Below are 15,835 nucleotides of genomic sequence, written 5' to 3'. Positions count from 1 at the left end.
GAGATCAAGGAGAACCAACAGAGTTACACTCCCTCTGTCTTTCTCCTGACAGAGGTCATCATACAGGGCAACCAAGGCTGTTTCTGTACCAAACCCCGGCCGAAAGCCCGATTGACATGGATCCAGATAATCAGTTTCATCCAAGAGCGCCTGGACCTGGTGAGCGACCACACGGTCTAAAACCTTGCCCAGGAACGGAACATTTGCTACCGGTCTATAGTTGTCAAGATTTTCAGGGTCCAAGGAGGGTTTCTTTAGGAGCAGTCTCACCACCGCCTGTTTCAGGCATGCAAAACTGCTTGAGTTGTATAAAAAATGATACGGGTGGCAGAATTTGGATTTACTTGAATTGTGGACTACTTTGGAACAAAATTTTTATATTTCCTTTAAGTACAATGTTCACACAGCCCTGTTTGTAATTAAGATGAGTCATTCAGACTGTAAGTGTCCAGAAACGCTAAGTGGCCAAACTTTGATGCTTTAAATAGCTACTCATTAGTACCAAGACAGGTGCAAATGTCAGCTGTGCTTGCTGAGATTTATTGTGGGCTGCTGCCAATTGTGTTGCAATGTATGAAAAGTTGGTCTTGTGGTCCACCAAACAGTTATATTACAAAGCTATTTTGGGCTGTTAAAAGTGACTGCCTTGCCAAGACATTCACATCAAGGTGTACCAACACATTTATTCTTTAATCTTGAAGGCTTGAAAGGAAATTACTTATGTGGACATTATGTTAATCACACTTCCTACCTTCCAAACCTGTAAGTGTTATGAGTCTATCTGCAAAAAGAAAAGTCACTGAACCTGGGGAGGGGAGGGGAGGGGAGTATCTGGTCAGCTGCCAAAAATGCACCAGGAAAAGAAGAACACACAATATTAATGAGCTAATTTCTAATGTTTATTGATCCTTTGGTTAAGTGAAAGATTTAAGAGCTGTCTTGTGCATTTGTAACTTGGTTTCCAATAGCTTAGGGATAACCCAAAATTAGTATAACCAATTTAGTATTTTTTTAAAAAATGGCTACTATAACACAAGATATTTGATGCCAAGAGACTGAAGCTGCAAACCACCAAGTTTATGCTAGTTGGCTTCCACCTACAGCAAAAATGCTCAAGCCTTTTCAAAGACATCCAACTGGACAACGTAAGACTTATATCCTTGAACACACAACAGAGCAACTGGCATAGAGCTTCTGAAGGAATTCTGAAATGGAGTAGAAATGACAGCGCTGAAAGATGGCTTGGGCTCAGCTTTTAGCAGATGCCACCAGCATACAGCTAATTGGAGTTACATGCACTTCTTAAAGTAGATCAGAGCTGTATTAAAGTATAGCTCCCAACATGTATAATTTTATTAACTCAAGGAAGGATCCATTTCTTATGGCCAAAGAGAAATCTTTAAGACAATACTCTAATGTATGTTTCCTATCTTATTTAGATGAATTTAAAAAGAGGTCATTTTAAATTCTCAACATATCCTATGAAAAAAGGAGATTGGATAGCCAAACAGTACAATGGGAATGTTTCAGGAGTACAAAGCAGGAATGAAGCTAACTGGCAGTGCTGAAGCAGATAAGTGTTTTGTGTTGTCCTTAGGAATATAGAACAGGATACATATGCCATGGAGGAGAAAAAAAGAAAGGATAGGGGTAGTGAAGCAGTAGATGGAAATAGGTAGATAGGGTTAAGCATACCAGATTAAGAAAGTGGCAGAGGACTTAAAAGAGGTCAGATGGGTCATGGCAGAGGAACCCAACCTGAAGAAACTCACTAGAAGATGAAGAGGTGCTGAAGTATGGTAGAAGTATGGATGCAGAATGTAAATTGGTTTGTGACAACTACCACATGATCACAAATACCCCCCTTTTTAGGGAAGGTGATTGAGAGGGTTGGTGCATGTACTGTTGGATGAAACAGATTATCTTGATCAGAGCTTGGAAAAGTTACTTTTTTGAGCTACAACTCCATCAGCCTAATCCAGTGGCCATGCTGGCTGGGGCTGATGGGAGTTATAGTTCAAAAAAGTAACTTTTCAAAGCTCTGATCTTGACCCATTTGTCTGCGTTCAGGCCTGCCTATGGGACTGAATCGGCCTTGGTCACCCTGATGGATGACCTTTAATGGGAAAAGGTCAGGGGGAGTGTGACCCTGTTACTCTTACTTTGTCTCTTCGTGGCTTTTGATACCACTGACCATGGTATTCTTCTGGGCCGACTTGGTGAGATGGGTATTGGAGGCACTGTTTTACAGTGGTTACGATCCTATCTCCAAGGTCATTTTTATTGGGTGATTGTCTTTCGGCCCCGTGGCAATTTTGCTGTAGGGTGCCGCAGGGTACCATATTGTGTCCCATGCTGTTTAACATCTATGTGAAGCCCTTGGAGCGGTCATCAGGAGATTTGGGTGAGGTATCAGCAGTACTCTGACAATACCCAGCTCTATTTCTGTGTAACATCTGACGTGGGAGAGGCCGTGCAAGCCCTGGACCGCTGTCTGGATGAGGGCCAACAAACCGAGTCTGAATCCTAGCAAGATGGAGGTGCTGTGGGTTGGTGGTTCCTGAGTTCAGATAATTGGTCAGTTGCCTGCTTTGGATGGGGTCATACTCCCTCTGAAAGAGCAGGTCAGTAGTCTGGGGGTGCTCCTGGATCCATCTTTGTTGCTAGAGGCCCAGATGACCTCAGTGCCTCCTACCAGCTTTGGCTGGTAAGAAAGCTGCGGCCATTTATGGACCGGGATAGCCTGATCACTGTTGTCCACGCACTGGTAACCTCTAGGCTTGATTACTGTAATGAGCTCTATGTTGGGCTCTCCTTGAGGTTGGTCTGGAAGTTGAAGCTGGTGCAAAATGTGGCAGTGAGACTGCTCACTGGGGCAGGATATCACCAGGATATTACCCCACTGCTGAAAGAATTGTGCTGGCTACCTATTAGTTACCAGGCTAAGTTCAAGGTTCTAGTTTTGGTGCACAAAGTCCTATACAGCTTAGGATCAGGGCACCTGAAAGACTGTCTTACCCCTTATATACTCTGTTGATCACTATACTCTGTAGGTGAAGGCCTCCTGCAGATGCCATCTTATCAGGAGGTCCATTCCGCACAACATAGGAAACGCACATTTAATGTAGTGACAGCTACCCTTTGGAATTCCCTCCCCTTAAATATTAGACAGGCGCCATCTCTTTTTGGCGCACACTGAAGACCTTCCTCTTTCAACAAGCTTTTTAAGTAGAGACCTTATCCCAGTCTGCATCTGTGTTGGAATTGTTTTAAGATGTTTTTAAATCTTTTAAAAAAAATGTTTTTAAAGATATTTTGTTTTAATATGTTTTTAAGGATGCTTTGTGTTAATATGATTTTAAGGATGTTTTGTTGTGATATATTTTAACATCATAGAATCATAGAATAGTAGAGTTGGAAGGGGCCTATAAGGCCATCAAGTCCAACCCCCTGCTCAATGCAGGAATCCAAATCAAAGCATTCCTGACAGATGGCTGTCCAGCTGCCTCTTGAATGCCTCCAGTGTCGGAGAGCCCACTACCTCTCTAGATAATTGGTTCCATTGTCACATGGCTCTAACAGTTAGGAAGCTTTTCCTGATGTCCAGTCGAAACCTGGCTTTCTGCAACCTGAGCCCATTATTCTGTGACCTGCACTCTGGGACAATCAAGAAGAGATCCCGGCCCTCTATGTGACAACCTTTCATGTACTTGAAGAGTGCTATCATATCTCCCCTCAGTCTTCACTTCTCCAGGCTAAACATGGACAGTTCTTTCAGTCTCTCCTCATAGGGCTTTGTTTCCAGTCCCCTGATCATCTTTGTTGCCCTCCTCTGAACCTGTTCCAGTTTGTCTGCATCCTTCTTGAAATGCGGAGACCAGAACTGGCTTAACCAGATGATGAATAGTGGGGAACTAATACTTCACGCGATTTGGAAACTATACTTCTGTTAATGCAGCCTAATATAGCATTTGCCTTTTTTGCAGCCACATCACACTGTTGGTTCATATTCAGCTTGTGATCAACGACAATTCCAAGATCGTTCTCACATGTCGTACTGCTGAGCCAAGTATCCCCCATCTTATAACTGTGCATTTGGTTTCTTTTTCCTAGGTGTAGAACTTTGCATTTATCCCTGTTGAATTTCATTCTGTTGTTTTCAGCCCAATGCTCCAGCCCATCAAGGTCCCTTTGAATTTTCTTTCTGTCTTCAGTGGTATTAGCTATCCCCCCCCAACATTTGTATGTTTTTATGATCTTGTAGTGTATTCTTAGTGCTTTTGTTTGCCACCTTGGGCTCCTACTTGGAGGAAGGGTGGGATATAAATCTAATAAATAAATAAATGGATAAGCACTTCATGATTTACATATAAAAACAGGGATTAATTATGCAAAAAAAGCACCACAATTTCACTATAACATTGTCAGCTGTCCCTGATGGAAGCAAATCCAATGGGAAATTCTTCAGTCTCATTATTTGCAGACATACCAAAGGAATTTTGTTTTTCTTTATACTTTTCCCCTGATGCATGCTATGCCAAAAGCAATTGAGGGTAACCAGGTAACCTGAAAATGAGCTATTAATATTCTGGCCACTCAGCATTTTCAGAAGGGCTTGCGGAGCACACCTGCTGTGTTTTGAGGAAGCAAAGATGGCTAGCAGCCAGTGCATTTTTTTTGAAGGCAGGGATATGTTTACTTACATGTAGTCACAAATCAACATTGTCTGAACCGGGCCTAAATCAGTGACATTTGGCAACATGATAGCCATTTCAAAATCCTGCATGAAGTTGCACCCTGCATGTGGCCAGTCATGCAGCACCACATGCATGATTAAGCTTTTTGCATGCTACTGCAAACATTTGTGAGCATTATATGCTGCTGTCCAAAAAATGTTATTCCTTTGCATAATGAGAGGCTGGACATGGCCAGCTAGCCACAATCCTACCTAATTATTGTTTGCAAGTCAGCTACACCTGAAAGCTCCAAAAGACTGGAAGAACGTATTTTGGAAAGGGAGTGGATGGAAGGGGCAGGACATTGCACACTTAGCACTAAAACAAATTTGAAGTCAAGAGTAATCTAAATTCTGCACCAAGTAAATCTCAGTTCTGTATAAATTGGCCACCAGCTTGGACGGCTTTAAAAGAAGATTAGACAAATTCATGGAGGACAGGGCTATCAATGGCTACTAGCCGTGATGGCTGTGCTGTGCCACCCTAGTCAGAGGCAGCATGCTTCTGAAAACCAGTTGCCGGAAGCCTCAGGAGGGGAGAGTGTTCTTGCACTCGGGTCCTGCTTGCAGGCTTCCCCCAGGCACCTGGTTGGCCACTGTGAGAACAGGATGCTGGACTAGATGGGCCACTGGCCTGATCCAGCAGGCTCTTCTTATGTTCTTATGTTCTTAAATTATGGATATGAAAAAACATTGCATGATTTATTCTACCATTTTTGCTAGTTTGCATAATTATTTTGATAGGCATGGGAGAGTCAACCATACTCCTCAACCGCTGGGAATCTTGTTCAGTCATCTGTCTGGCTTCTGAGATTTCAGAGTGCATTATCCAAACTTTCAAGCATACCTTCACAACTATGAAACTTATTCTTTAAACAAATGAAAACTAAGATTCTCAGGAAGCTGAATTCTGTACCCACATCCAAATTGTACAGTTTTCTGGAGCTCTCATGGAATTGCAGCATCCACACAACCCTGCAAAGGGCAGCCTGAAGATTTGTGTATTCTTCAGATATGTTTCCAGACAAGATAGCAGCTGAGGGAGAAGGCGGTCAACTGAATCCACATGAAAAATAGCAAAGCACATGTACAAATTGCCAAACTAGGTTCAGAGAAAACAGGAAAGGTGAGATTTGCAATTGGAAATTTCCTGGCCTGCTAATTGCCATACACAGGGCTCCTCAAGCATGGCCCCCAGATTACTGGAGGTAATTATAATTTTAAGTCTGGTGACCTCTATGGACCCAGTGAGATGGTAGAACCACTTCATCCAGGTCTTCCCTCATTTATGAAGCATAAATGCAAGACACACCATGCTGGCTCGTCTCTTTGGCTATGCTATCCCGCTGCAGCCAAAATGGGCACAGGGTTGTGTTTGGAGAAGCTCTTGCACAGTTCCTGGGACAGGACAGAAGGCACCTGACTGCCTCAGGACAATTCCAATGCACCAATACCTCCTTGAATGGCTATGAAAATAGTTAGTATCCAAATCCAGACAAAGTTTATTGATTTCCTGGGCAAAATCAGACAGATTTGCCCCAGTGGCAACCCTACTCTGAACTATTAATTTAGGCAATCTAGAACTTTCATCATGAAGGTTTAATACTATTATATATACAAAAAAGAAATTGGCTGAAGAGCAGCAACTAACCTGACCAATGTTTGATTGTGCAGATCCCACACTGCGATGTTCCCGTCGCTACAGCAGGAGAAGCAGACCTTGGAATCTGGGCTGATTGCGAGAGCATAGCAGGCGGGAGCGGAGGAAGTCAGCTCTGCTTTTATACGCGGAGTTGGAGCTGCCAGGTCCCAAATGGATAATGTGCTGGCTTCCCCACCAACAATCAGGGTGCATCCGTCGGGGAGCAATTTACAAGATCGAATGTAGTTGTCTCTGTTCTGTAGAGGTACAAACATCAGTAACATTAACACATTCTCAGCAATAGCCAATGACATCTTTCATGCTGTATCCAGACTTTAAACTCTGTTGGCCTGATATGGACAATCATTCAAGGTTTCATTAACCATGGGTGATGATGATGATAATGATGATGAAGATACAACTTTAAAAACAGTTTAAAACAAATTACAATCACAAGCAGAGAGTCTTCCAGGGTAAAGGGGTACATCTCTGGCATATGACAAAAGCTATATAGTGAACATGTCAGATGCATCTGTGGCCAGGAGGTTAAATTCCACAACTGAGGGGCAACCACAGATAATGTTCTCTCCCAGCCAATCAGCCCCTGAGCTTCTGAGGGTGGAAGAACTATCAAGAGGGCCCCCTCTGATGATCACAACACCCGAGTGCAGCTGTAGGGAAGGAAGTGGTCTTTCAGATATTTGGGACCTAAGCTGTTCATGGCTTTAAACATTAGCATGAGCACAAAAATGAACTGGCAACCAACACAGCTGTTTTAAAACAGGGGCTATGTGAGTTCTAAATGGAACCCCAGGCAGTAATATGGCCACTGCATTTGGACCAGTTGAAGTTTCCTAGTCATCTCCAAGGGCAGCACCACGTACAGTATATTGCAATAATCTAATCTGGAAGTTACAGGAAGTGGAGTATGGAACTGTGAATGAGTATCAGGACTGAGCGCTCCTCCTTTTGCCCTTCCACCTTACAGTGGCTTTGGCATGAAGAAATTGTTCTGTATTAAGTCAAAGCTCCCTGTTATGTCCAAGTCAAGGAACTCGGACTTGTTATCAGTTAACCCAAACCAGGAAAATGAGCCAGGATCACATCATGGCTTATTTTCTTGGTTTGTGAGTTGACATTAAGCCACAGTTCAGTCTGGGAGCTGCAGTGTAATACAACCTGGATCTTTGTGCTGAAGTCGGTGCACAATAGGAGGAGGGAAGGGGTGAGAAAGGAGTACTTGGCACCAACTTATAAATGAGGGCTTATGAAGCTCTGAACTGAGCCTATAAATTCCAAAGAACACAAGTCACTGCCAGTCCTGACTTCTACTGTTCATATCTAAGCAGAGTCTGCAGTGAAGAAAATTCAGTGAAGTTCTCACTTGGAAGTATAGCTCTCTACATCATTTTCAATGTGATGGAGGACAATTCTTCTATCTTACTGCTGACTAAGTTTAGCAAAGAGAACCAGAGCCAAGATAAGTTTCTGATTTTTAAGAAGTTGCAATGCACTGCTAAAGAAATAATTTTGACAATATCAGTGTGCCTTCGCTGGCCAAGGAGGCTCTCTTTAATAACTAATATCCAAGGTTTTTGAGTCTGGGACATCAGCAAAAGTGGGCGCAGCAAGTTATATAACATTTATTTTATTTATTTATTTATTTAAAACATTTATAGCCCACTCTATTTTCCCAGAAACTCAGAGCGACGAACAGCCTAATGAAACATATAAATAAAATACACAACTACAACAATAAAAATTACAATCTCCATACTTAAAATTGCCAAATATAACAATCAAATATTAAGAAATTCTATTATTCATTCAAATTAAACGCAACCCGGAATAAAAACGTCTTGACCAGGCGGCGAAATGTCAGAAGCGAAGAGGCAGACCGAACCTCCAGAGGTAAAAAATTCCAGAGTCTAGGAGCGATAATGGAAAACGCCTTATCTCTAGTCCCTGATAAATGAACTAGTGAAACTGAAGGAATCGTAAGAAGGAAGTCATTAGAGGATCTCAAGGGACAGGGGGGTTCATAAGCAGACAACCGATCAGACAGATAGACAGGGCCTAAGCCGTGGAGGGCTTTAAAGGACAACACCAGCACTTTGAATTGGGTCCGGAAGCAAATCGGTAACCAATGGAGTTGCTGTAACAGGGGAGTCGTGTGGGCACGAAAACTAGCCCCGGTCAGCATCCTAGCTGTCGCACAGTAGGCTAGTTTCTGCACACACTCACACACCCCATCTATCCTCCACCCAGGGAAGCAAGAGACATTGTCAAGAGTTTTTTGCTGCTGTGTTGTTTAGTTTTGATTATTTATTATTTTAAACATTTATTTTTTCTTTCTTGGTGGTCTTTTTTGACCAAAAAGTGATTGATACATTAGCTAATTATTTAGCTAAATTCATCAGGTCCTAGATTTTAATACTGGATTCCACTTTACATAACAGTCATATTCACTTACCAGACAATCCAGCTGAGAAACAGGACTTTTGTTGCCAGGCTGGCTGATGTCCCAGACTTTGACACATCCCTTCCCACCAGTGTACACATGCCTTGTTGGGTTGCTGATGGTGACTGCACACACCACTTCCCCATGGTTCAAGGTATTGATCTGGCGAGCATGCCGAGGTATTCCTGGTCCAATGAGAGCATCTGGAGGGAAAGGAACTGGCTGCATCTGACCATCTGCAGTAACGTGAAATGAGTATGCTCTGTTTTGGATGAAAAGAAGAAGGCGGGGAGGGGGGAGCCACAGGTCACAAAGTTGGCCTATTTCAGTTACTAAATCATGACTATGGGCCAGGTCATATATTATAAGCAGCAATATGGTAAATGTTGTGGGGCACTCAGGACAGGATACTCTTGTTTCTTGTTTAAAGAAGGTTACGCACTAGTGCAGCGGGGGTGACATGGTTTCTTCCCATGCCCCTGCCATCAGGCCTGGGTGGGGGACACTGGCATGGAAAGTGACCATGCGGACATACTGTAGTTCTGACGCAATGTTGCATTTGCCCTGTGAATTCAGGTGAAATTTTAGTTTTAGTCTCTCCCCTCCGAGTTCACATCTACCAATTCCTGAATGTAAAACTGAGTGCAAAACTGGGGAAATGTCCTCATGTTCTTCATGTCCAGTGAAGGACATGGGTATTTCTTATAATTAGATTGCTAGAAGAGTGGCTTCACATGAAAGCAAGTTCTTAAATACTACATACCACGGACCTACACCCCCCTCCACACACACAGTACTTGGCTATTCAGGGATTCACAGCTAATGCCAAAGCTAGCTGGTTTATCTTGAGGCATGGATATTTGATGGAGAAATCAATGCATTTACTTCACCAGAAGCCCCAAGGCACACCGCATATGAACCAAGGGAAGTAAAGAAGGAAATAAAGTGCTCTCTTCATCCATCTTGCACTTTCACTTACTGCTAGTTTCCCATTTGCTAGATTCTCTGTAGGGTTTAAAATATTGATTATGTAATTTAGTCAGTCTGCTCTCCTTTTTTAAAAACAGAAGAAACTCAGCCAGGGACCTATCAGCCTCAACATATAAACAAAATTAGTTTCCCTCTCAACATTCATGCCTGAAGACTTTTTAACCAGCTGGTCAAGTAAGACACATTGGCCCCATTGAAGCCTAACAATCTCAGTCTTATTATTATCTTTAATTATTATCCGTGGTCTATTAGACAGAGAGTGTTGTACCACCCTCCTCCATTTCTCTTGGGTGCCTTAATTCTAAGCTGGATCTGATTCTGGTTAGTTATTGGAGATTAAACCATAGCTTCCATGGGAAATTGGCTAAATAAATCTCATTAGAAATACCGAAGCTGGGCATACAAAGGGGAGCGAGAGGAGGGGGCAAGAATGGAGTACATAAACACAACCTCATTCTCAGTCTATGGTGTGTGGGATCACACTTATAAACTATGGTTTATTGGACCAAGGTTGTTATCTGAAGATTAACACGACCACATGCCATTTTCACCATCCAGATACACACATCCTAGAATGCTGTGGGATCACACTTATTACTACTTTGTGTGAAATTCAAGAAGGCAACAGCTGAACAAGCCAGTAGATACACTTAGACAGAAGGACAGAAACAAGACTATAGCCCATATGTGCAAAGGCTAAGTTCATTAGTAACCATGAATGGATGCCAATTGCAAAAAAACATACTAAGCAAGGTTGGGCAGTTTCAAAGTTTTCAGATTTGCTTACTAAATACGAATAAAATAAATATGCTAAATTAGACAACTCTCTAGGGCATCAAAACATTTTCTAATGCAAACTGAACAGTTCTAAAGAAAATCACCCCAAAGGAAAACTAGACATATTCCAATTGCTTTTCCCCAAGAAAACCCACCTCATTGCAGAAGAGGACACCTAACTTTTTAGGTAAGTTTACAATTGCCCAAAGTCACTACCAGACTCATCCTCAGCATGCTTATTTGAAAGTTTGACCATGCACAAATATGCACAGGATTGCTATAGAAAATGACAAGGAGTAGCAAGGGGAGTATTATAGAAGTTTATTTTCCAAAAGCAACTTATAGTATGTTTGGATGTTAATAGCATGCATAAATTCCACAGCAGGATCCCCATTCTTCTAATATTTGCACACATCATTAACATCCACAGCACTCTTAGGATTTTAAAGACCCGGAGCCTTTAACAAGGGCTAGATTATTTTTTAAATAGTTGTGGGCCTTGGATTCTGTTAGCACGTTGTCAGGTGGTGAAGAAACAGGAAACAGGTTGTCCAGAGGGAATTCTTTCAATAGCAGCAGAATGGAAAACAAGAGTGTGTTCCTAAGAGGCTGATTAATTTTTTAAAAAACAGCAGCCAATTCTATCCTAATTGTTGTCTGCCTGTACAGAAATGCCATTTTGCTGAAAAGACAGAACTAGTACACAAGGTTTTGAAATAAACCCAAACAAAAAGCAATGCACAACTTGCTTCAGGTATGAAATAATAGAGCACTAGCCAGCTGAGACATGAAGGGAGTTGCAGTTATTTGTTTGGGAGAGGAATGGAAATCTCCCCCCTTCTAAGAAGAGGATACACAGTAAGGACACTGCATCCCATTTACAAAATAAATTCAATGTGACATCTCGATTTGTGTGCCTGAAAGAAACGAGCTTTTCAGACTGAAGCTGAAAACTCTCCTGCTGTCAATATGAGTCTGTGGCAGACGGTGCATTATCTGTACTCTTACACCAGAAATTTTCAATAGACTTATCTATCACAGATAAGGATATGCCATCAGAAAGTTGCTATGGGTAACAGAAGGCATCCCATTGCCTTGGGGTGATCAGGCGTAGTGTCAGTCTTGTTTCAAAGGCAAATAATGAAAGGAGATCAGCTCAGCACCTAGGATTTTCAAAGTTTATCTTGTCTATTTATATAGTTCACACAAGCTTTGTCCAGCAAAGAAAAAGTGTGTGTGTGCGCTTGTGTGCGTAAGAAGAGAACAACATGTTATGGAGGATTAAAAAAAAAAACAGTGCTAAGAAACATGGCCAAAGAACATGGCCACTGGGAAAAGACATGGAGCCGTTCAGGACATGGAAGCCCTTCGCTCCTGATTACTGTTGGTTCTGTTTTTTGACATCTGACATTTAGCAAGCATATAGTTTAAATAAACAAAATACATTCTCCAAACAACCACACAAGTCAGAAAACTGCTGTTTAAAATAATGGAGAGAGAGAGACAGAGAGAGACAGAGAGAACTCTCACGAGGACATCACAATCCATACATGTGCCAGATGTAACGCTGCACTGTAACGCACAATGGCATGGAATGCACAGTCCTGACATTGCCATGTGTTACGCAAGTAAGGAAAATAATTGCCCGTTTTATTTATTTATTTATTATTTAATTTATATCCCGCCCTTCCTCCCAGCAGGAGCCCAGGGGGGCAATTTCAATGCTTCCTAAAAATTAAATAAATCTTCAGATCATGCTAAAATTAGAAGTGGGAATTTCTCCCACTATCTCACAGGAGAGGTTTTTAGCTTAAATGCAAATCAAAACAAGAACATATTTTATTTATTCCCTCAGAGTACTAAATTCCACTCCTCCACAGCCTTCTGGTAAGGCAAAGTTCTACGAATGGAGGAGCACATCTTGCCAATAGCGTCTAACTGTTGCCAACTAAATGGCATGTATTAGTAATAAAAAGAGGATAAAATGCTATTGATGCTAGTGGTGAATGTATTTTGAACATCCTTATCAGTAGATTACTATAACTTTTCTGGAAAAGTCCATATATCTTCCCCTTTGGGACTGTAATCTGTCAACAAAAGGTAAACAATATGTGCTCTGGCTGATTTAAACTTAGCTATGCTGTCAGACCTTACTTACGGTTTTCCTCCAGGGATTCCAGCTAGATTTGGAGGGATTCCGGGTACTCTCATATGAGGAGGAGGATCAAATCCAACCTGAAAATGAACAAATAGATATTTCAAAACTTACTGATTGTTTAGAAAAAAATACTGTCCCCACCACAGCTGGCCCACTGGCCACAACAGAACAGAAATACGGACACTTGTACCAAGTAGCATTCAGAAAATATTTGCATTCCGTAGGCACTGAGCACACTCAGTCCTCATTGGGCTGTTCTGGGCATCTCCTGCCTCCCCCTTTTTATGTATTTTTGCATACCTGCTGATACTTCTCCCTTGTGCATGGCTGGTGCCATTTTGGCTACATAAGCAATGGCTCTTGCAGCATAAACATCAAAACAGAGGCAATGATTTTATATCTCATGTAAATTCAGCAATGAAATGGCTTGTTTCAGAGTTAACTGAACCTGTAGGCCAGTTTATCATTTGCCCAGGCACATAGGTGCTAAATTATATCTCTGTATGCCCCTTTTTGTGGTAGACAGATCATGCATATTAGATGTACATGCATACATCTGATGATGATGATAATCTACATGAATGTGGTGGGAGGACATACAGAAGCATGAAGACTCACTCTCCAACCCAAATGCGGGTACAGCCTGTATGTTGGGAGGAGGGGGCAATGATGCCACATGTGTGACTAAATAGTTTTCAGACATAATCATCCAGAAACCTCCTTTGCATAATCTCTATTGAGAAAAAAATAGGAATGAATTTGATCTATGCAATGAATAGTTTCATTGTGTAAAGGTTTCCAGTAGCTTGTGCCCAACTGTTTAATCTGAGATACATTTCCTCTCTACAGTAAAGATAATGTCTAACCCTTTAAGAGTAGGGAACATATACTCAGAAACTAATGGTATCTGTGGTGCAGTCAGGCAGTTAGAGCAGACATTAGACACATATTCTGAGCTTGTCATAAAAATAAAGAAATTTTGGAAACAGATAGTCAATCACATAGAACAGATGACAGGTTATCAACTCCCATTATAACCAGTGGTGGTCTCTGTTGGTCTTATAAAAAGAATCATGTTGAAGGAAGAGCAAGAAATAATGATCTTTTAACGGCCAGCAAAATCTGTATCAGTTAAAACTGGAAAAAGAGGAAGGCACCAAGGATCCTTCAATGGTTACTGAAAATCTGGGATATTCTTTGACATCTTCATGAGAAAGCTTACCTATTTTGTGAAAATAAGAGAAGGAAGACAAGAGGATGATAGATTTGTGGGGAAATGGAATATGCATATTATGTTTTGGGACTTGAAATACAGGCTCATATAGAACCATATAAGCTATTAGAAACAGTCTATTAGAAGACAGTAATTAATGAAGCCTTGATCAAATTTACTGTATTGATTTTGTTTCCAATAAATATCAACAATTTTGAATTCATAATTCCTTTGTATTGATATTGACAATATGGATAAAACACTTATTTTTGTTATAAATAGAATAATTTAATAACAGAAGATAACATGCACTGCAAAAAAAATGTCTTCCATATATAGCTATAGCTAGACATTCAAAGGTTAGAGACAAAAGTGGAAAGCCTGTTTTTTAAGCCCTTGGACAAACCACATATTACTCTCATTTGGACCTAATGAGAGTGATCTGTAGTGAGTCCCAGACTTTTGTGATTCCCCTTCCCAATCTGGTGTAGCATGGGGAATTTGGAAGATTTCGCTTTTTTAGACATGCACAGCTTCCATGTTGCCCAAACCTAGACACACAGTGGGTAATCTTAACTATGGTTAGTTGAAACATGCCAACTTCAAGCCATAGTTTATGGAAGTTGGTTTGTTTCACCTAACTACAATCAAGAATAACTACAACTTAAGGTTTGGATGGTGACTGTGGATGCAGACACTTTCAAGTTCTTTTTCATGGCTGTGCCAGAGGAGGACAGATGAGAGCACTTAAGCTCAAGATTTGCACAGGCTCACTAATAACACTAAATTGCAATTACATGTTACATCTGAATGTAGCCACAATTTTACATGCATTTCAGTCTACTAAACTGACCCACATATATAAAGGAACCTGGAAAATTATGTCTAAAAAAGTCAAAAGAAGTTGTGATGGATAAGATATTTTTCATTTATTTAGGATGCTAAGCACTTCTATGATATATCACTGACATCACAGAGTAGTGGACACATAGTGACCAATCTGTAAGGAAGGGAACCTTTTATTTCAAGGATGGGAAGCTGTGGTCCTCCAGATGTTGTTGGACAACAACCCTCATCATCCCTGACCATTGTCCATGCTGGCTGGAGCTGATGGGAGTTGAACAACATCTGGAGGGCGACAGGTTTCTCATCCCTGCTCTAACAATATAAACGCAGAAACTGAAAGATGAAGAAAAACCTGTATGCTACAAAATGAATGCCAGATGCTCACTAAGCATATATATCTGCTTCCTCAAGAGAAGAAACAAGCGCTCAGCAGGCCAATGAAACAATTTTATAATTTCAAGCTACCTTCTAATGAAGCAAAGCAACAAAGGCTGCTTTAAAAAAATACACAACATGCATAAATATGAGATTGACACCCTTTGTTTTCAAATAAGGGGAAAAGTAGTTTAGGCTTCTTCTGCCATGTAGTATCATGAGCTGCAGAGCACAGCAATAAAGTCTCTGGAGCTTGACAATGCTAAATGAAGCACACAGGTTTCTTTCTGTGACCCTTAACCCCACCGAGTTTAGACTGCAAGCCTACCATAGGGGATCGCCCATAGGCAACCACAGCAGCTGCAGCTGCAGCAGCACTCATTTGGGGGGACATGTTGTGTAGACTGGCATAGGCTGCCCCTGGGCTGGTCAGCTCTCCATTTATGGCGTGTGGTACCATTCCAAATGGACCAGGGTATGGTCCAGGTACAGCCAGAGGAGTTCTCAAGCCGGCAGCTGCAATACAATGGAATAACATATTTATGCTCAGTACAAGTTTCTTTGCTCCTCTTCACAAAAAACAAAGAGCACCCTGGAATTCCAGATGGATGTTTCTTCCACAAAACCAAACTATTCTG

The 15,835-nt window shown here is 41.4% G+C and overlaps 1 protein-coding gene across 3 annotated transcripts in view; it reads right to left on the bottom strand.

Moving 5' to 3' along the window:
* LOC133385043 (transducin-like enhancer protein 1) overlaps nucleotides 1–15,835 on the bottom strand; it is a 119,989-nt gene that overhangs the window by 13,905 nt on the left and 90,249 nt on the right. For all 3 annotated transcript variants that reach the window (XM_061627252.1, XM_061627262.1, XM_061627271.1), the window contains exons 13-16: nucleotides 15,526–15,713; nucleotides 12,764–12,840; nucleotides 8,851–9,100; nucleotides 6,387–6,634 (exon numbers count right to left, since the gene is read on the bottom strand). In XM_061627252.1, the coding sequence (XP_061483236.1) occupies nucleotides 6,387–6,634; nucleotides 8,851–9,100; nucleotides 12,764–12,840; nucleotides 15,526–15,713 (763 nt within the window). The remainder of the gene's footprint in view (nucleotides 1–6,386; nucleotides 6,635–8,850; nucleotides 9,101–12,763; nucleotides 12,841–15,525; nucleotides 15,714–15,835) is intronic.

This window comes from Rhineura floridana, chromosome 1, assembly GCF_030035675.1.
Source record: "Rhineura floridana isolate rRhiFlo1 chromosome 1, rRhiFlo1.hap2, whole genome shotgun sequence".
NCBI lineage: Eukaryota > Metazoa > Chordata > Lepidosauria > Squamata > Rhineuridae > Rhineura > Rhineura floridana.
The sequence above is the reverse complement of the archived record's forward strand: the minus strand, read 5'-3'. Positions and strand labels throughout refer to the sequence as shown.